Genomic DNA, 20,521 nt, shown 5'->3' with positions numbered 1-20,521 from the left:
GATTATAAGACTTAATTTTGTCAAGATGTCAATTCTACCCAAAGTAAAGTACAGATCAATGCAATCCCTATCAAAATTCCAGCAAACTTTTCCTATTTTTCAGCAACAGAAAAGTCGGTCCTTCAATTCATATGGAATTGCAAGGTGCCCCAAACTGCCAAAACAATTTGAAAAAGAATAAATTTGGAGGACTCACACTCCCAGATTTCAGAACTTACTGCAAAGCTATGATAATCAAAACAGCATGGTCCCTGTATGACGATATGTACGTTTCTTTGTAAGTTCACAACTTTTACTATATACTTATTGTTTATGTATGTTCATGTATCCATGATATATTCAATAAATTTTTATTTAAAAAAAAACACAAAACTGTGGTAATGACACAAAGACAAACAGACCATTGGAACACTACTGAAAGTTCATATATAAACTCATACAAAAATATGGGTACCTGATTTCAAACAAGGGTGCCATGTACATTTATTGAGGAAAGAACAGTCTCTTCAACAAATGGTGCTGGAAAAACTAGATAGACACAGGACAAAAAATGAGGTTAAGCCCCTCCCTCACACTATACTCAAAAATTAACCCAAAATCAATCAAGGGGAAGCAGCTGTGGCTCAGTTGGGGTCCCGTCTACCACATGGGAGGCTCCTAGGTTTGCCCCGGGGCCTCCTTGTGAAGGCAGGCTCACCCGCACACTGCAGAGTGCCACCAGCCTGCAAGCACCACGGAGAGCGGACTCAGTCAGGTGACACAGCAAAAAGGGAGACAAGTAAAAACACAGAAGAGTGAACAGCAAACTGACACAGAGAGCAGACAACAAGCAAGCCGCAAGGTGGGGAGAATAAATAAAAAATAAATACAGACAAAGAGAAGAACGCACAGCGAATGGACACAAAGAGGAGACAACAAACAAGCCGCAAGGGGGAGGGGAATTTAAAAAAAGATCAATCAAGGACCTTATCATAAGAGCTAAAACCATAAAACTCTTAAAAGACAACATAGGGACAACTCTTCATGACCTGGGAGTTGGCAATGAATTCTCACATATGACACCAAAAACACAAGGAACAAAAGCAGCAATAGATAATCTGGACTTACTCAAAATTAAAGATTTTTGTGCAAAAGCCATTATTGAAAAGACAATCTACAGAGTGGGAGAAAACAGTTGTAAACCATTCATCTGACAAGGGCTCATCCAGAATAAATTCAGAACTCTTAAAACTCAACAACAAAAAACAACCCAATTTAAAAAACGAGATACCACTTCATACCTCTAAGGATGGCTATTATTTTAAAAAAAAAGAAAAAAGAGAGAGAGAATAAGTGTTGGGAGTGGATTCAGAGATACTGGAATCCTTGTGGATTATTGGTGAGAATGTAAAATGGTGCAGCCACTTTGGAAAGTAGTATGGCAGTTTCTAAAAATGTTAAATATAGAAATACCGTATGACACAGCAATTCCACTCCTAGGTATATAATCAAAGAAACTGAAAATAAGGATTCAGCAGATCCTTGTACACCAGTGTTCATCACAGCATTATTCACAACAGTCAAAAGGTGGAAACACCCAACTGTCATATCAACAGATTGATGGATAAAAAAAATGTGGCAAATATATACAATGGAATATTATTCTGCCATAAAGAGGAGTGAAATTCTTCAACATGGATGAATCTTAGTACTCATGCTGAGTGAAATAAGCAAGGCACACAAGGACAAATACTGTATGATTCTATCTAGTATTATGAAATACCGAGAAATAGCAAATTTGTAGCTAAAGAAAGCAGATTAAAGGTTACAAGGACTAGGTACAAGGACTAGGGAATGGGGTAAGGTGGAAGAAAGTAGTTACTACTTAGTGGATATAGAGCGTTTATAAATTTGGGGGGGGGAACAGGCACAGTTAGGTAAAGCTTATGAATTTGAGATAAAACATTTATAAATTGATATTCATTAAAACTTTATAAAATCTTACTTGTTTCCTCCTCCTTTCCATTCTCAATCAGGGAAGTAGATCTATTTTCTTGGTTGACAGACATCAAAATCTGTTGCAGTTGGTCTTCCGTTAGACACACCAAACTGCTCTTCATATTTTCAGCTGTGATGTGGTTATTGCAAGTTTTTTGTGTAGTTACTACAGATGTATTTACGGTGTTTCTAGTCTTCTGTATATTAGGGGTTGCCGGTGAAATACCTTTTTGGATATATAAACAGTCTTTATCTGCAAACTTCTTGCATAAATCCTTAGTGGATAAAAAAGTCATTCTATTTTTTTCACCTTTTATCAGGGAGGTTTCTGAACCAATTTTCTTCTTTCGCAAAAGTTTTTCATCACTAAAACAAGTATTTTGCGTTGATTTTAGAATTTGTGCAGTTTGTTCTGTTCTTAGAGGACATTTTGCAATCTTGGTCTTATTTCCCATCTGTTAAAACACCAGAAGCTTATTTTTTATAATAGCCCATGAAAAATCAACAAATATCTTTATTTCTATAACATGTCATGATATCACATGCCATTCTTCTAAAATTTTTTTCTTTTTGCTAACTTAGATGGAATATCCATAAGAAACTCACACTCAACCTTTTCAAATCTTCACATAAAAGCTTCATCAACAACTGTAATTATTTTATTTCAGAATAATGAATATAGAATAACTTTTATTCTAATTGTTACAGGACATCTCTATTCTTCTCCAGTTCAGACTCTCATGTGATTAGATTATATCACCTCTTTTCATTACAAGCATCTATAGACCTCTTGATTACTAGTTTGGTAATCTAGTTAATACTAGTAACTAGATTACTAACTTGAATATCTTAGCTCATGAGTCACCATTCTTCTCTAACATAAATCCTGTTTTAACTATAGGTGCTTTCATGTTTATCTTCCAATATTCTGGCCACTCATTTCCTTGAACTCTGCTCCTATATGCTTGTCCTTCATGCTACCTCAGTTACTCATTTCCATAGTAGTAGCTTATACTGAATTTGTTTAACTACCCATAATTGCAGCCCCTCTATTATCTCAATTTCAAGCACCCCACAGTGACTATCAACTCCTATTTTTTCCAGGTCACTTTCTTTCATATCTCAATTCCACAATTTTTTAACTCTGCTGGGATCTAGAATAGGTTGATCCTCTTGTCCCCATTCCCTCCTGACCCAGCTTAAACGTTATGTTAACCAAAACAGTCTCTTCCATTCTCAACTCCTTTGTTTTACTCTATTACTCATGCTTGGCAAAATCCCAACCCTGGTAAAATCCAATGCTTTACCTGTTCAATTCATGACATAAAATGGGTACTTGATGCTACTTAATGCTACCTGGATCTCATTCCCAAGTCCACCTGCTCTCTCACTATTGTAGTAACTATTTCATATCTTCTCCTCTTTCCTAAATCCCTAACATTTTTTCACCTATTCTTATTCTCAGCTGAAGACCTTGTCTAATGTTTCACTGGAAAACTAACAGCAAAGCTCATAAGAAAATTTAAACAAGTTGCCAAACAAATCTGCCTACCTACCAGCATTTGTACCCATACAAACTGCTTGCCATTCTATTACTTCATATATATTTTCATAAACTCTCAATCTCAAGTATCTCTATCTCTTTCTCCTGATTCATTGGTTTTCCCTTCTCTGCTACAGCATACCTGTTTGCACACAAACAAGTTATTATTTTACCAGCTTAAACAATTCTTCATCCAATTTTCTACTCTCATCTCCCATAAATCCATTCCAGCTAGGCTTTTACCCACACCACTCCATCAAAACTGCTTGTTAAAAGTGACTTTCTAAATTCAGTGGCCACTTCTCAAATCCTCATCTTGCTTAACCTATTAGCTTCATCTGACACAGTTGGTTAACTCCTTTCCTTTTTGAAACACTCTCTTTACTGCTTCCAAGATTCCACAATTCTATACCTTCTGTCTGTACTGGCTCTTTCTCTTTTTTCTAAGACTTTTAAAAATTGGAGTACCCAGGGCTCAGTCCCAAGGTATTTCCTTCAAATTCCCTCATCCACTTGGCAAATTCATTCACTTTTATATTATCTAATGCTGACAGATTCCCAAACTTGTATTTCCAGAATGAAGTGCACCCCTAACTTCAGGCTTCATCTGCCTATTCAACACTTTCATTTGAGTTTTCTAAAAGACATTTAAAATCTGGCATGTCCAAAACTGAACTCCTGATCTCCTTCCTGCTCCTAAATAATCTTTTTTATTATTATACAATTTATTTTTTATTTTATTTTTTTGAAGATACATAGATTACAAAAAATGTTACATTAAAAAATATAAGAGGGAAGCAGATTTGGCTCAACTGACAGAGCATTCGCCTACAATACGGGAGGTCCAGGGTTCGATCCCCAGGGCCTCCTGACCCGTGTGGTGAGCTGGCCCATGCACAGTGCTGATGCGCACAAGGAGTTCCATGCCACACAGGGGTGTCCCCACGTAGGGGAGCCCCATGTGCCCTGTAAGGAGAGCCATCTCATGCAAAAAAAGTGCAGCCTGCCCAGGAGTGGCACCACACACATAGAGGTGTGATGCAGCAAGATGACGCAACGAAGACAGACACAAGATTCCTGGTGCCGCTGACAAGAATACAAGCGGACACAGAAGAACACACAGTGAAAGGACACAGAGGAGAGAAATAAATTTAAAAAATAAATCTTAAAAAAATAAATAAATAAGAGGTTCCCATATACCCCTCCCACCCACCCCCCACTCCTCTCACATCAACCTGGTTCATCATTATGGCACATTCACTGCGTTTGGTGAATACAATTTTGGAGCACTGCTTCATCGCATGGGCGATAGTTTACATTGTAGTTTACACTCTGCCCCAGTATATTCAGTGGGTTATGGCAGGATATATAATGTCCACCATCTGTCCCTGCAATATCATTTAGGACAACTCCAAGTCCCGAAAATGCCCCCACATCACATCTTTTATTCCTTTTCCCTGCCCTCAGCAACTGCCATGGCCACTTTCTTCACATGAATGCTACAATTTCTTTGATCCTAGTCACAATAGTTCTATAGTAAAATATCAGTAAGTCCACTCTAATCCATATTTTATTCCTCCATCCTGTGGACCCTGGGATGATGATGTCCACTCCACCTCTATATTGAGAGGGGGCTTAGATCACACATGGTCGATGGATGCGATTCTCCTGCTTTCAGCTGTAGGCACCCTCGGTTCCCTGGTGTGGTGGCTGACCATCTTCACCGCCCTGTTAGCTGACCTGGGTAAGTCCAATGAACTAGAGAGTAGGATTTCCAACTCTCCTGAGGTTCAGAGCCCAGATGGCACATGGGCAGTCCAGAGATTCAAGTCTCCTGTGTAGACACCAACCCCAGTGCCAACCACAGCTAAATAACTTCTTACAGTCTTCCCATCTTAGTTACTCATGCCAAAGTTTTGGAGTTATCCTTCATTCCTTCTCTTATTCCCAACAGTTAATTTGTCACCAAACCCTGTTTTGCACCACCTTCAAAATATATTCTGGTGGGAGCCAATGCAGCTCAGTGATTGAGCGCAGGCTTCCCATACATGAGGTCTGGGTTCAACCCCAGGCCCTGGTACCTCAAAAAACAAGCAACCCAGCAAAAACTAGCAGAAACATCTTTTTCAAGGCTCAAGAAAACAGTTAAAGGATTGTAGTAAAAGGGCAAGCAACAAATCAGTATGAAGACTTCTTAAAAGCAGTAGGATCTCCGGGCACTTTGGTTGGGCCCTACCTGTCTTCTCACAGTCTTGGCTCAGCATGGAGCTGGCCTGTGCTCCCAAAGCTGATACCTGGATCATGCACATGCTGGCAACAGATATGCCTGGCTCAATCTGTCTGGCACTGGCCTAAGGAAATTATCTTTCCAGAATGTGAGGCTCAGAAAGCTCTCCTACACAATGCTGTGGGAGAAGAGCAACAAGTTGTGCTGCCTGGGGCAAGGGATTGCTTGCTATAGGACATAGTGCCCAGGAGCATGAGGAAATGGTTTCCTAGGGAAGAGGGAACATTTGTATCAGTGTACATGGGGGAATTCCTAGGGCTGCATATCTAGAAACAATCAGGGAAGCCCCTATACTTTGGCCTGGAGTTATTCTTTAAACTTGGTATATGGATAAGCTCTGAAGGAGAATGCTCATAGAGGTCAATCTGCAAAGAATGGGAAAAGGAGGTTTTCCTTCCTCCCCCACCCCTTTTTCTTTGTTAGCTCCTGGTATTCAAGGAAAGTTCTGTTTTAACACTAGCTTATTGTCAGCTTAAGAACAGACACCTCAGAATCTAAATTCCAGGGATAACACGTTAAAATATCAAAATGTCCAGATTCCAACAAAAGGTTACCAAACTTACAAAGAAACATGAAAAGACAGCCCAGGCAAAGGAAATTAAAGCATTAGAAACCACCAATGAGTACAAGAAAACTAGGAATATATCAAAGACTTTTAAAAATGGTTCTCAATATGTTCAAAGACCTAAAAGAAAACATGGACAAGGAACTTATAGAAATCAGAGAAACGATAGATGAACACCAAAAGACTATCAACAGTGAGATGGAAATTATGAATAGGAGCCCAGCAGAGATGAAGACCATAGTAACAGAAATTTAAAATTCCCTACAGGGATTCAACAGCAGTTTTGGAGCTGGCAGAAGAAAGCATCAGTAAACCTGAAGACAAGACAACTGAAATCATTCAGACTGAGAAGTACAAGAAGAAAGAATAACGTATAGTGAACAGAGACTGAGGAACCCGTGGGACACCATTAAATGCACCAATATGCACACTGTAGGTCTCCCAAAAGGAGAAGAGAGAAAGGGGCAGAAAGAATACTCAAAGAAATAATGTCTGAAAGCTTTCCAAATTTAACAAAAGACATGAATATGCACACCCAAGACACTCAATGAACTCCAAACAAGATAAACCCAAATAGACCTATGCCATGGCTTATAACAATCAGACGATCAAATGCCAAAGGTAGAGAGAGAATTCTGAAAGCTGCAAGAGAAGTTACATGTCATATACAAGGGAGCCTTGATAGGATCAAGTGCCAATTTCTCAACTGGAAACCACAGATGCAAGGCAGCAGTGGTATGATATACTTAAGGTGCTGAGAACAAAAAATTGTCAGCCAAAAATTCTGTATCTGGCAAAACTGTCTTTCAAAAATCAGGAAGAGAGCAAGACATTCCCAGATGATGAAAAGCTGAGGGAGTTCGTCACCACTAGACCATTTTAGCACTAAGAAATGCTAAAAGGAATTCTACAAGTTGAAAGGAAAAGACAATCAAAACTAGATCAAATCCACATGAAGAAATAAAGCTCTCCAAGGAAGGTAATGATCTGGGTAAATGTAAATGCCAGTACTATTGTGTTTTTGGTTTGTAGCTTCATTTTTTACTTTCTACAGGATCTAAAATGTAATGATAAATCAGTGGTTTTAGATTCATATATAAACATGCCCTTTATGTCAAGAACTACAAAGCTGGGGGGATGGTGGAATACAGGAAAATAGTTTGTATATACTATTGAAGTTAAGTTGGTATCAAAGCAAACAAGTTTACAAAGAATATGCAAGCTCACAGAAACAAAAATTAAGAGTACAGGCTGCTAGGGACAAGGGGCAGGGGGAATGAAGTTTTTAATGCATAATAGGGCTAGGGTTTCTGTTTGGGGAGATAGGAAAGTTTTAATAATGAAGGTGGCAAGGGTACCATAAAATTGTGATACCTCTGATATTACTCTCGTTGAATGGTATGCTTGGAGTGATTGAGATGGGTTTATATATATATGTATGTATGTATGTATGTATGTATAAAAAGAGCAACTACAGAGACAATAACAATTAAATACACAATCCTAGATTGGATGTAGCAAGGGAGAAAAGACCAAGCACAGTAGCCATAGTGATGACTTAATATATACATCAGATTATGTCACTCTCTTCAAATGCCTCCAGTTGTTTCCTATCTTACTTGGAGGAAAAGCTGAACTCTCTTTGACCTGAAGGGCCCTAATGATCTGCACCATTCCCCATTTCCATTATCTATATCTATCCTCTTTCTCTCTTTGCCTCCAGCTACATGGGCTCCTTAGTTGTTCCTTGAACTCAATAAGAACTTCCATTCTTAAGGCCTTAACACTAGCCAAACCTTCTGCCTGGATCATTTTTCCTCCAAACTCTACAAGGCTCATTCCCTCATCTCCTTCAAATCTTTACTTAAATATCACCTTGAGTGAGGCCTACTCTAACGCCCTATTTAAAATTGTAGTCTTCTTGCTCTTGTCTCACTCCCACCTCCCTAGTACTCCCTATCCCAAGGTTGCTGTGTCCCTGAGATGGCTCACTTCTTCCCCTGCTCTCCTTTATTTTTCTCTATAGCACTCACCATCTTATAATATTATATTTCTTTTGCTTATTTTTTACACAATCCACCCCATCATCACCTAAGTTCCACAGGACAGAGCTCTTTGTCTACTTTGTTCACTACTGTATTCCTAATACTCAGAACAAGTGGAAGAGAGTGGGTATTCAGTAAATTTTTGTTAATAAATATCATCAACTATATTATTTATATCATAAATTCTCCCTCACCTCCTCCAAAATGTTCCATTTCTGTGACATGGTTATTCTAAAACTCCTTCAGACCACTAACCATGGAGTCATCTTCATGGTCTTTAGCTTATTAAGGTTTTTAGTGCATTAGCAAGTATTGGGCATTTCTTCCATTCAGCTTTTTGCTTCTTCCCCTCCCCAGCCCCACTCTGCTGTTTTTGTTGTCTGTGTCCATTTACTATGTGATCTTCTGTATCTATTTCTCTTTTTGTCTTCTCTTCTTGTCTTTTTCCTCTAGGAATCACCAGGATTTGATCCTGGGGACCTCTGATGTGGAGAGCAGTTCCCTGTCAATTGCCCCACCTCAGTTCCTAGGCTCTGATGCACTTCACCTTGACTCTCCCCTTCATCTCTCTTTTGTTGCATCATCATCTCACTGAGTGACTCACTTGCACAGGTACTGGCTCACGAGGTTACTGGCTCACCACACGGGCACTTGGCTTGCAAGGCAGGCATTCATACAGGCAATCAGCTCACCATGCATGCACTGGCTCACCACATGGGCACTCCCATGGGCACTCGGATCACCATGTGAGCACTTGCATGTGCCTTGGCTCACTGTGAGGATACTTGGCTCGCCACATGGGCACTGGCTCACCGTGCAGGCACACTTTCTCTTCTTTTTTTTTCACCAGGAGGCCCCGGGATCGAACCGAGGTCCTCCCATATGGTAGGTGGAGGTCATATCACTTAAGCCACATCTGCTTCTCTCAAATACCTTTTTCTCATCATTAACATGACCTATTTTTTTTTAAACATTTATTTATTTTATTTCTCCCCTCCCCTTCCCACCCCAGCTGTCTGTTCTCTGTGTCTATTTGCTGCGTCTTCTTTGTCCGCTTCTGTTGTTGTCAGCGGCACAGGAATCGGTGCTTTCTTTTTGTTTGTGTCATCTTGTTGTGTCAGCTCTCCGTGTGTGCGGCGCAATTCCTGGCCAGGCTGCACTTTCTTTCGCGCTGCGCGGCTCTCCTTACGGGGCGCACTCCTTGCACGTGGGGCTCCCCTATGCAGGGGACACCCCTGTGTGGCATGGCACTCCTTGTGCGCATCAGCACTGTGCATGGGCCAGCTCCACATGGGTCAAGGAGGCCTGGGGTTTGAACCACAGACCTCCCATGTGGTAGACAGATGCCCTAACCACTGGGCCAAGTCCACTTCCCCATTAACATGATCTAAATTCAGGTCCTCATCACTGTAATACTAGATTACAACTTGCCTATCTCAAGTCTATCCCTCATCTACTCTACGTATAAATCTGCAAATCCAACTAACCTAAAATAATTCAACAATCATTCAATCAATACTGTGTTCTTTTGATGTGCTTATCACTATAAGAAACGTAACAGGAATAAAAAAATGATAAAGACAAGATTCTTGCCTTTAAGCAAGAATGAACTGCTCTTTCCAATGTTTTCACCTAAAATATGGGCAATAAAAGGGCCTCTGGCAGCTCTGTGAAGGGTGCTGAGCCGTACCATGTCAGATAGTCTCCAATGACTACAGAGCCTACTGATTTTGTCCTTCTTGCTCTCATACTGGCCCTTTTTTGGTTAGTAGATGAACATTTCTGTTTCCTAATCAGTTTATCACACCCAAACTGCTAAGAAGTGCAATTTATTTCCTTAACATATCTTTTAAAGTCTCTCATTTCTGCCCCCCTTTTTTCCACTCCTCCAGGCACCAGACAAGTTCTAAGCCTCATAAAAGACTCTCCCTGGACTATTAGCAATAGGCTCTTGCTTGTTCTCCCTATTATAGTAACCCATCCTTCACAGAGCTGCCAGAGGCCCTTCCATAAAACACAAAGATCACATTCAGTGCCCTTTTCAAAAATCCTTCAATGGTTCCCTATATGCAAAACAAACAAGTTCAAACTCTGAGCATACACATGCTTTTATGACTGTAGCTTTATGTGCTACCCTTCCCCAAGTGATGCAGTTTGGTGTTATTTATGAATTCCAAAAATAGATACTGGATTAGATTTGTAAATAAATCTGTTCCTCTGGGCATATTAGATTGTATTAAATTCAGAGGTTTCACTTTTACATGATTAAATTAAGATCAGGGTTTTGACTGGGCCATGTCAGTAGGACATTGAGTCCCCGCCCTGCTGGTGGGCAGGGCCTCACAGAGAAAATGACATGACAGAGGAGAGAGGATTAGAGTTTTTTGATGCTGGGGCCCAGGGAAATAAATACATAGAGAAGCAGATACATGAGGAAAGAGAGAAGGCTCTATAGAAACAGCAGAGGTCCCAGGAAGAGAGAGAGCCTAACAGTCTACAGCTGACTTTGTGGAGAGACCAGAGCAGCTGAGCCCAGAGAGAAACAAGCCCCAGGGGGGACAAAACTTACTGCAGCCTACAGCTGATACTGTAAGAAGCAGGACCACAGAGCCTTTGCAGACATTGACAAACATCTTGTTCCAACAGGTGGCAACAGACTTTGGTGAGGGAAGTAACTTATGCTTTATGGCCTTGTGACTATAAGCTTCTACCCCAAATAAATACCCTTTATAAAAGCCAACACACCTTAATAAGAAATTGGCACCAGGAAATCAAGTAAAGGGAATTCCAGAAAATGTGCTTTTTAAAAAATGCTAATCAACTACATATTCATCTTGAAAGCAGATGTCTCTCTGGCAAGACACTGTATGAAAAAGGTAACCATTAAAGTACAGGATTAGAGCACCATTTCAGCAGCTTTTAAAAAGAAATAGTCCTCATTCTTCTGTTTGAAGATGGTGATGAGTATATTTCTCACTGATAAGTGAGGTGACAACATTCTTTTCAGCACTGGGTAAATAAAACTGACATCATTATTTACTAGTTCTTGTATTTTTTCTTTGCAGATATTTATCATTTTATTCATTCCCTAATTTGTCACAAGACTGGGTCATCTGTTATAGTCATTTGCCCACAGCCGCCCAAAGCTCTGCTAGAATAGCTGAAGGAATATTCTTGTTCTTTTAACCCCATTTTCCTCCTAAATAGCTGCATGTAAATCACAACTCATAGTATCTTGCTAGTATCTATTCTCTAGATATTTGCATTCTGCTGGAGTTATAGGCCTAATTTTGTACTCCATTTGAGTACAATGGACCTATTTGGAATTTGCTCGTTAGAGTCCTTAAGTCATTCTGATGAAATTCAGGGAATCAATTCAGCATTACAGCACTCACTAGACATAAGATTCTCCTAGGATTACTAGTCTGCTGGTACCAAACATATTTGGTGTCATAAGCATCATGCTTACCATCTTAATATTGTTTTTTTCTAATACAAAATAATTTTCTCCATTATAATTTAAATAAACAAACAAACAAAAAAAACAATATCCACTTCCAAGTAGCATAAAGTACTACTCTTTCCTTTATCTCTTACTATCCTCTGTATCACTAAACTCATGGACACTCTTGCACACTGAATAAATTTCCATATTCCAGGAGAAGGACTTAAAACATAATTATTAGAGTCTAGTGCAAAATGAAATGCCAGGTCTTTTGTTTATAAGGTAGGAAAAATGTGTTGTTTAAAGGAACTATAGTACTTTTTCCTTTCTTCTGTGGTCTCTCTTTCAACTAATGTGTTTTTATTTGCTATTTAATATAATTCTAAGTAAATAAAAATTAAAGAATTAAATTATTTTTTTAAAAAGCCAACAGATTTCTGGTATTTTGCATCAGCACCTTTTTGGCTAATATACCAAGGTACGTGCTATTTCCCAAATTCATCTAATGCTTTTGTATCTCAGTATTTTGCCTACTACTTTCTTTGAGCTTGGAATACTCTTCCCTATTTCTTTGACTCTAAATACTTCTCTCATCTTTTAGGTTCTAATTAAAATGCCATCTCATTTATGTAGCATTCTGTGGTCTCCCCAAGCCAGAACGAGCTGCTCTTTCCAATGTTTTTCCCTTTTTATAACTCTAAGACAGCATTCATTTCATTTCATTCTATTTGTACTATTCAGCTCAATTCTGAATACCTTTGGTAGTTTTAAAGTCTGGGAGAAGCAATGAATGGAAGCAGTGAAGAATCAATGAACTACTAAATAAAGATTCAATTATGGTCAGACTACTTAAAAAGGCAAACTACCCCAAATCATTTCCCAAATGTTTAGTAGATTAGATGAATTTTAATAGATGGAAGAAGGCCTTTAAACTATAAACTTTTGATATATCACATAGTATGTTACTCATTAACCTCACTTCATTTCTACCAGAATTGTTCACTATATTATAAAGACAGTATTCAATACATTTGTTTAATATTAGCTGAATTCATAATTTATATTGGGCCAGGATGCCAAGGCCGGAAAGAATAAGAGAAAGGTAACATATTTAAACACAAACTATTCTACCTAGCATTAATATGCATGTATCTTTTAGTGTATCATCACTCTAACTCTCACATGTAGAGAGACCTGTGAAAATTTTTCAAATGTTTTAGACTTCAACTAATTTGTGAGACTATTTTAAATATAAGACTTTTAGAATCTATTATTTTTATAAATTACTCATGGCACCAAATCATTTTTATCTCTTTCACTTATATCCCTATAAACTTAAGGAATTAAACTAGTAACCACCTATACTCTACATTCATTACCACAGATTTAAAGAAAAATGCTGGAGAGATTTTGATAGAAGCAAGAAAGCACTCTGACTACAAGCTGTGTTAAACTTGATGAAGATGAGATTTTGTTCATCACTATGGAGATGACAGTAATTCAACCTGCAAGGAAGGAAGAAAGAAAAAAAAACAGTGTAGAGAGAATTTGTGAGCAACTTACAGAAAACAGAACTCAACATATAGCTTCAGAACTATGAGATTTAGAAGATTTAAAAAAAGGATGACAGGTATTACTGATTTTGGTATTTTGTCTTCTGTGATGAGCACAGAAAGAAACAAAGAGACTCTCTGCAACCTCTAAAAAAGAGAAAGAAAAATTCCATGAAAAAAGTGAATATCGAAGGGAGACTTTGGGGAAACAGATGTGGCTCATGCAATTGGGCTCTTTTCTACCATATATGAGGTCCAGGGTTCAATACCCAGGGCCTCCTGGTGAAGGCAAGCTGGCCCATGTGGTGAGCTGGCCCACGCAGAGTGCTGTCCCACACGAGGGGTGCTGCCCTGCGCAGGAGTGCTGGCCCATCCAGATGCCACAACAAAAAGAGACATAGAGGAGAGACAATAAGAGATGCAAGAAACTAGGGAGCTGAGGCTACACAAGAGAATGATCAGCTCTCTCCCATTCTGGAAGGTCCCAGGATCCCCAGGATAGGTTCCTGGAGCCACCTAATGAGAATACAAGCAGACACAAAAGAACACATAGCGAATGGACACAGAGAGCAGACAATGCAGGGGAGGGTAGAAATAAATGAAAAAAAAAAAAAGGAAACTGGTTGCATCCATAGTTTGGCATCCTAAATTTAACAGGCATGAGCTTGAACAATTTGCTTTAAGACTGTATGGCAGTTGGAAATTATTTTATGATTCCCAAAAAGAAATATATTTTTGAACTAATATATTCCTGTGGGTGTGATATCCTTTGATTGTATTAAGTTAAGACAGAAGCAGATGTGGCTTGGACAACTGCATTCCCGCCTACCACATGGGAGGTCTGGGTTCAGTTCCCGGTACCTCCTAAGAAGATGACCAAGACAGTAAGCTGAAGCAACAGGCTGGTGTGGCAAGCTAATGCAACAAGGTGACGCAGTGAGATGGCACAACCAAGAGACAGAGAGGTAACACAATGAGAGATGCAACAAAACAGTGAGTGGAGGAGGCTCAGGCAATTAGGCACCTCCCTCCACATGGGAGGTCCTGGGTTTGTTTCCCAGTCCTCCTAAAAAGAGAAGACCAGCACAAAACCAACACACAACAAATGAAAACAAAGAATGGGTGGGGAGAAATAAATAAAATAAAATAAATCTTTAAAAAAAATTTCAGTTAAGGGTCCTTTGATTAGATTACTTGCTAAGATCAATTTAGGGAAAGAAGATGTGGCTCGAGCGATTAGGCTTCCACCTACCACATGGGAGGTCCTGGGTTTCGTTCCTGTGTCTCCTGAAGGTGAACTGGTGCAGCAGATAGGCACAGTGAGCTGCCGCAACAACGTGATTCAACAAAAGAGACACAAAGAAGAAAGACAATGAGAGACACAACGAACCAGGGAGCTGAGGTGGTTCAGGTGAATGAGAGCCTCTCTCCCACGAGAGGTCCCGGGTTTGGTTCCCAGTGCTTTCTAAAAAGAAGACGAGCAGACAAAAAGAGTACACAACAAATGGACAAAGAGTGCAGACAGCAGCCACAAACAATTTAGAGCTTTTGTTTAGACTACACCAATGAGGTATGACTAAGGTTGAGTCTCCGCTCCCATCCTGGGTCTAACATTAAGGGAGACACAGAGATACACAGACACAGGAAAAAGGAGCTGCCATTTTTGATCTAGTCATGTGAGAAAGAACTCGAGGATCACTAGCAGGCAAAGCTTAGGCGTGAAGCCCCCAAGAGGTTGGGTCCATGGAGCACTCGAGAGGAGACAAGCCCTGCTATATGCCTGATAGCTTACAGCTCAACTTGGAAAGAAAGCAGAATAGTAAGACTGAAAAGAGGTGACTCAGTAAGAGACAAGCTTAAGCCAGGTATGCCTACAGCTGCAAAAAGGCAGAGACCTCAGCAGAGATGGGTGGCCATCCTGCTTTGCCATGTGGTAGATAACTTCGATGAGAAAGCATCTTTTATGGTGCCCTCACTTGGACTTTTCACAGCCTTGGAACTATAAGCTTTTACTCCAAATAAATACCCTTTTAAAAAGCCAACCTATTTCTGGTACTTTGCATTGGCAGCCCTTTGGCAAACTAAAACAGACAGTAAATAATTTAAGATCAGTATCAACTGAGAACATTATTACTCTGGAAAAAGATCTTAGGATAAAACATCCCTAGACTGCTGGCAGAATTTTGTGATGATTCTACCAAAATCCCATGACTAATAATTTTGTTTATTATAGGCACAAAGAGGTATCTCCAGATGTTCTGAGTTGGTTCAAAGGAAAATGAAATGTCTTTGCAAATGTGGCAATTAAAGCAAAATCCATTAGGGACATGAAGAGGAAAGAAAATAGAGGCAAAGGGAAAGTAAAAATCAATCATTTAAAAGTAGGGTTTTATCTAGGAGCTTGAAAAAGGGCACTTGTATTTGTTAATGTGACAAATAAAAGCAGTTAGTTCAAATATTTTAGTAGGGAGGGGCTAGGAAATAATATACGACCTACATTCTGTGAATAAGGGAACACACAAGATATATATAACTAAAAAAATGATGACTATAGGTAACTTACGGAATTACTCTGTCATGACATATTTATCAAGTGCTTCATATGCTGGATACTTACACAACTTCTCCTCTTTATTAAATGTGGAACAAATAGAAAAGCTATCAAGGGATGAGAGGAGATGAAAGTGCCATATCATCCAAACTGGGCTGTAGCCACAGACACTCAAAGAAAGAATTTATGATGCTACAAAGAAGACAGTAAAGGGGGCTGCAATAAGTATGGAAAAAGAGAAGAGAAATTGCTGCTGTATTAATCTAAAAATGGAAAAAGAAATAGGGAAAGAGAAGAGTAGTGGTATCAAAAAATTTTAAAGCAGTAATATATTTTGGAGAAAAAAGCACCATGCATTCCTGATAAAGTAATTTAAAAGGAAAATTATCAATAAGGTCAAGTTTGATCTCTTAAAGGAGGGCGTTAAATACATGAAAAATGTGTGAATCAAAAACCCCTTCTTTACGTTTAAGGATATGGAATTTGATCGTCAAAAAAGAGATATTTTTGTTTTAAAGTCTGTAAATACATTTTTAAAGATCTAAGGGTTGGGAAGCAGATGTGGCTCAAACAACTGAGTTCCTGTCTACCACATGGGAGGTCCCTGGTTTGGTTCCTGGTGCCTCCTGAAGAAGATGAGCAAGACAGCGAGCTGGCACATTGGGCAGGTGCGGCAAGCTGACCCAAGAAGATGACACAACAAAGGAAAGACAAGGAGAGACACAACAAAAGCAAGGAGCTGAGGTGACTCAAGCAACTGAGCACATCTCTCCCACATGGGAGGTTCCAGGTTCGGTTCCTAGTGCATCATAAAGAGAAGACGAGCGGATAGCGAGTGCAAACAATGAGGGGGGCAGGGGAATAAAGAAAATAAATCCTTGGAAAAAAAAGATCTATGGAGCAGCACTCTCTAATATAGTAGTTATAAAATTTAAATTAATTTTAATAAATAAAATTAAGAATTCAATTTTTTTTACCACACAAGCCACATTTCAAGTTCTTCAAACTAGATATGGCTAGTGGTTACCATATTGGACAACACAGATTTTAGAACATTTCCGTCATCATAGATAATTGTATTGGACAGGACTGGTCTTAAAAAAATAAAAATAAAAAATTTCTACAGAACTTTCTACAGAAAGCTTTTACACTCCTGTGAAAGGACCAGCCTAAAAGTAAGGAAACAATAACTTCTCACCATGATTCCAAACCTGTTACAATATTCTGTTCACTTTCCAGGAATTATTTTCAAAGTAGGTAAAGAAAATTGTATTTTATATTTTAAAACCAGTCAGGTCAAAGTCATTTGACTTACCTTCACAGAAATTTTTGATTTATGTTCTACAAAAGAAAAAAAAAATTACTAAGCTATTAACTAAAAACATATTAATCACAACTATTACACATTTATTGTTTATGTATGTTTATGTATGAATGATATATTTCAATAAATTTAAAAAACATATTAAGGCAGTCACAAAAGACAAATTTAATTAGCATTGTTCTAAGATTAACTTTACTACCTTCAGCAACTGTCGTCTTACTACAAATTTAATGTTCTTGAACAATACATTCTTTACATGCAAAGAACATAATTAAACAAATTTCACCTAGATTATTCATGAGGCAATGAGTTTTGCAATTGCAAATACAATGAACAGATATATATGAAATATAATGGTACATTAAACTTAGTGAACCTAAATACTGACAATGGTAAGCAATGACGTGATTTGACTTTACATTACTGAAAGGAAATTCGAGAAAGTCTGGGGAAATACAGCCTTTTTCAAAGTATCATTTAAATACCAATCTATTACAAGCAAATAGTCTTAAACTAGTATAAATTATATACAGAAATTTAAAAGTTAACATTTAGATTTCCAGTAACACAGCAAGCATACCATATGGAGACAATATCAGCTTGGTTTTTCCATCCAATAATTCAGATTCAAGCTTTAAACCATCTCTGTAAAATAAAAGAAAGTCACCTGTCATTTTAAAGAAACAGTAACAATTCTAAGAGCCAGAAATACTACTGGAACCTCACAAGTAAATTTGTCACTTTAGGAATATTGCAAATATCATCAAATCGGTCTTTTAATTAGCAATGATTTTCAATCCAAGAGAAAATAAAAACTACAAGAAAATTCTTGCTGAAACTTTTTACTATTACAAGAGTTTATCTTTAACCTGAAACCTCATTTTGATATTGGTAAGTAATAAATTAATTCAGTTATCATATCATCATTTGACCTATAACTCTAGACTGGAAATTATAATGCTGTTATCAAAACCTCTCATCTAAATTAGAGGTGTAGGACATATCTACCTACCATTTATTAGTTTTAAAATTATCTCATAACTAAAAATACCTTCTATGGAGTGCTAGAAAATTATCTGAAAACGAGCTATAACATTGCCACCAGGAATATTAAATGCTTGAACTTAGTTTCACTTTATTTCAAATATTTCAAAGAATATATTTACACAGATACTTGTTACTATTTCAACAATAACAAATCTATAATAAACTCTGGCTGCTATTATACTTTGTATATGATGTAAAACGCAAGAACATGAAGTAACAACAGACACTGTTAAGGTCCTTAAAAGAAAAAAAGAAAACAAAAATGGCACTTCATTATTTTACTAAGGAGAAGGGGGAGGAGGACATATGTCAATACTGACAGAAAGGAACAAACATGAAGTCCAAGAGACAAAATTAAAACCAGCGGGAGAGAGAGGTTGGGAAAGATTTGATTAGTAATAGGAATTATTGGTGTTGCTGAGGTAGGGGAAATTAAATTACCCCAACTTTATTAAAAGTAAAACAACACTAAGTTTCCTTGTTGCAGTTATGAACAGTTCATATTTATGCTGGTGAACTTACGCCCCCACACACATAAAAACATGATGAAATTGCCAAATATCCCTCGGTTCTGATTTGTAAACTCCTTAAGAAAAGAAAGTCATTTATTATTTATTTCTACATCCCCAGATTCGAGAACATAAAATTCATCTGCTCAACGACATGCAGTGAAGTCTGGGTTTGGTGGCTTTTCATCTTAAAATATTAAACTTCTGAGTGATGAAAACCATGCAACACATTATTGATGTGGGCTATGGGTAGGAGGCTCTTCATCTCTTCCTAGATAACCTAAGCTGTCTGTGACTTGTGGGTGTGGGACAGTAAGAGGCTGCAGTCCTGCCCTTGGTGACTATGGCAATGACTCCAGTCCCAGGAAACAGTTCAGCAACGCAAACTCTATAAACTTTAAATATTCAGGGCAAATGCAAATCAAATGTGCATCTACAATGCATAAGGTCCATGCTCAAAGGTTACCTAGGATGTGGATGATATATGTTAATTCAAGCCTATTTAGCACTGAAACAAAGAACAATTTAACCCTTCCTCTTTGTATAAAAGGAACTCAAAATTCTTGTTCAGGGCTCCGGGGTCTAGCCGGCCATCAATAAATCATTTTTCCTTCTCAAAATCATTCCTGAGTCCTGGCCTTTCTATACGCAAAAAATTGAACCGCTCTCAACTTCTACAACATTATCACAATTTTTTTAAAAAAAAGGAACTACAACAGCCCTTTTTACTTGTAAAGTTACTTAGGGTCTATCAAGAGCCAGATACTTCAGTAGCCTCGGCTCCTCACACCTTTAAATGTAGGCGTTAAACTATCCGGGCGCTCTGATAATTCTGCGAAACTCCTAACGCGCAGAACGAGGAACCAGGGCCAGGAATTCTCCCCGGGAACCCGAAAAGCTTTACCTCCCACCAGCCCTCGACGTTTATTCCCCTCTCCTCTCGCCACGCCTCTCCTTCTTCCCCTTCCTAGGGCAAACCAGGAGCCGAAAGGAGGTCGCGGCCAGTTACAGAGGGCTTGAGAAGTGAAAAGAAGGTGGGGGAAGCAGCTGCTGGGGCGGCAAAGGCTGGCCCCGGCTCCTCACCGCACTCTACCTCAAGAACCGGACGGTGCCAGTCGGGGTCGGGCACCCGGAAAGCTCTCCGAGAAGGACTTCGAAGCCCAACCCAGGCTCACCATCCTCTTCGCTAATGACCACCTTCCTCTCCCCGGCTTACCCCAAGTTCATGGCCTGTCCTCCCTTTCTCTCCACCGGGACACTCGAGCCCCTTGTGTACGTCGGTTGCCGCCGCAGCTAAACAAACGCCACGCTGATTGGATAAGGGGATGCCGGCGAGCTGAGAGGAAGAGCCAATCAGAGTGGGGCGTACTAGCGGATTTGCTCGGGAGGACGGGAGATGCTCCGGGGTCTATGCGTTCGGCTACGGATTGAGCCTGTCCCGGCCAGGGCGGGATTTGGTTTGGTTTGTTTTTGCTAGTGGCCCCGAAATTTCTGTGGCGTGGGTCTTAGTTGTCGGAGTCGTAACCCCCAGACTTTACAGGGAATCCTCGGAAAATGCCGACGTTGAGGTGGCAAAACATACAGAGAAACAAAACACAATTTTTTAGAAATATTTTTTGTAGTGTGTATTTGGAAGAGAGGCTTAGCTTAGTACAGGAAAGGAGGAAAAAAGAAA

The 20,521-nt window shown here is 39.1% G+C and overlaps 1 protein-coding gene across 16 annotated transcripts in view; it reads right to left on the bottom strand.

Moving 5' to 3' along the window:
* The window catches only part of CCDC66 (coiled-coil domain containing 66), a 68,391-nt gene extending 48,234 nt beyond the window's left edge, over positions 1-20,157 (bottom strand). For 4 of the 16 annotated variants that reach the window (XM_058288706.1, XM_058288708.1, XM_058288713.1 and 1 more), the window contains exons 1-4: positions 20,063-20,157; positions 17,871-17,935; positions 17,282-17,307; positions 1,985-2,432 (exon numbers count right to left, since the gene is read on the bottom strand). In XM_058288706.1, the coding sequence (XP_058144689.1) occupies positions 1,985-2,432; positions 17,282-17,307; positions 17,871-17,935; positions 20,063-20,073 (550 nt within the window). In that variant the 5' untranslated portion in view covers positions 20,074-20,157. Of the gene's footprint in view, positions 1-1,984; positions 2,433-11,162; positions 13,368-14,667; positions 14,740-17,281; positions 17,308-17,870; positions 17,936-20,062 lie in introns of all 16 variants that reach the window. The other 12 variants (XM_058288704.1, XM_058288707.1, XM_058288705.2 and 9 more) reach the window with 8 other exon arrangements.
* Positions 20,158-20,521: the final 364 nt, after the last annotated feature.

This window comes from Dasypus novemcinctus, chromosome 26, assembly GCF_030445035.2.
Source record: "Dasypus novemcinctus isolate mDasNov1 chromosome 26, mDasNov1.1.hap2, whole genome shotgun sequence".
Lineage (NCBI taxonomy): Eukaryota > Metazoa > Chordata > Mammalia > Cingulata > Dasypodidae > Dasypus > Dasypus novemcinctus.
Note: the sequence above shows the minus strand (reverse complement) of the source record. Positions and strands in the feature narration are given on the sequence as shown.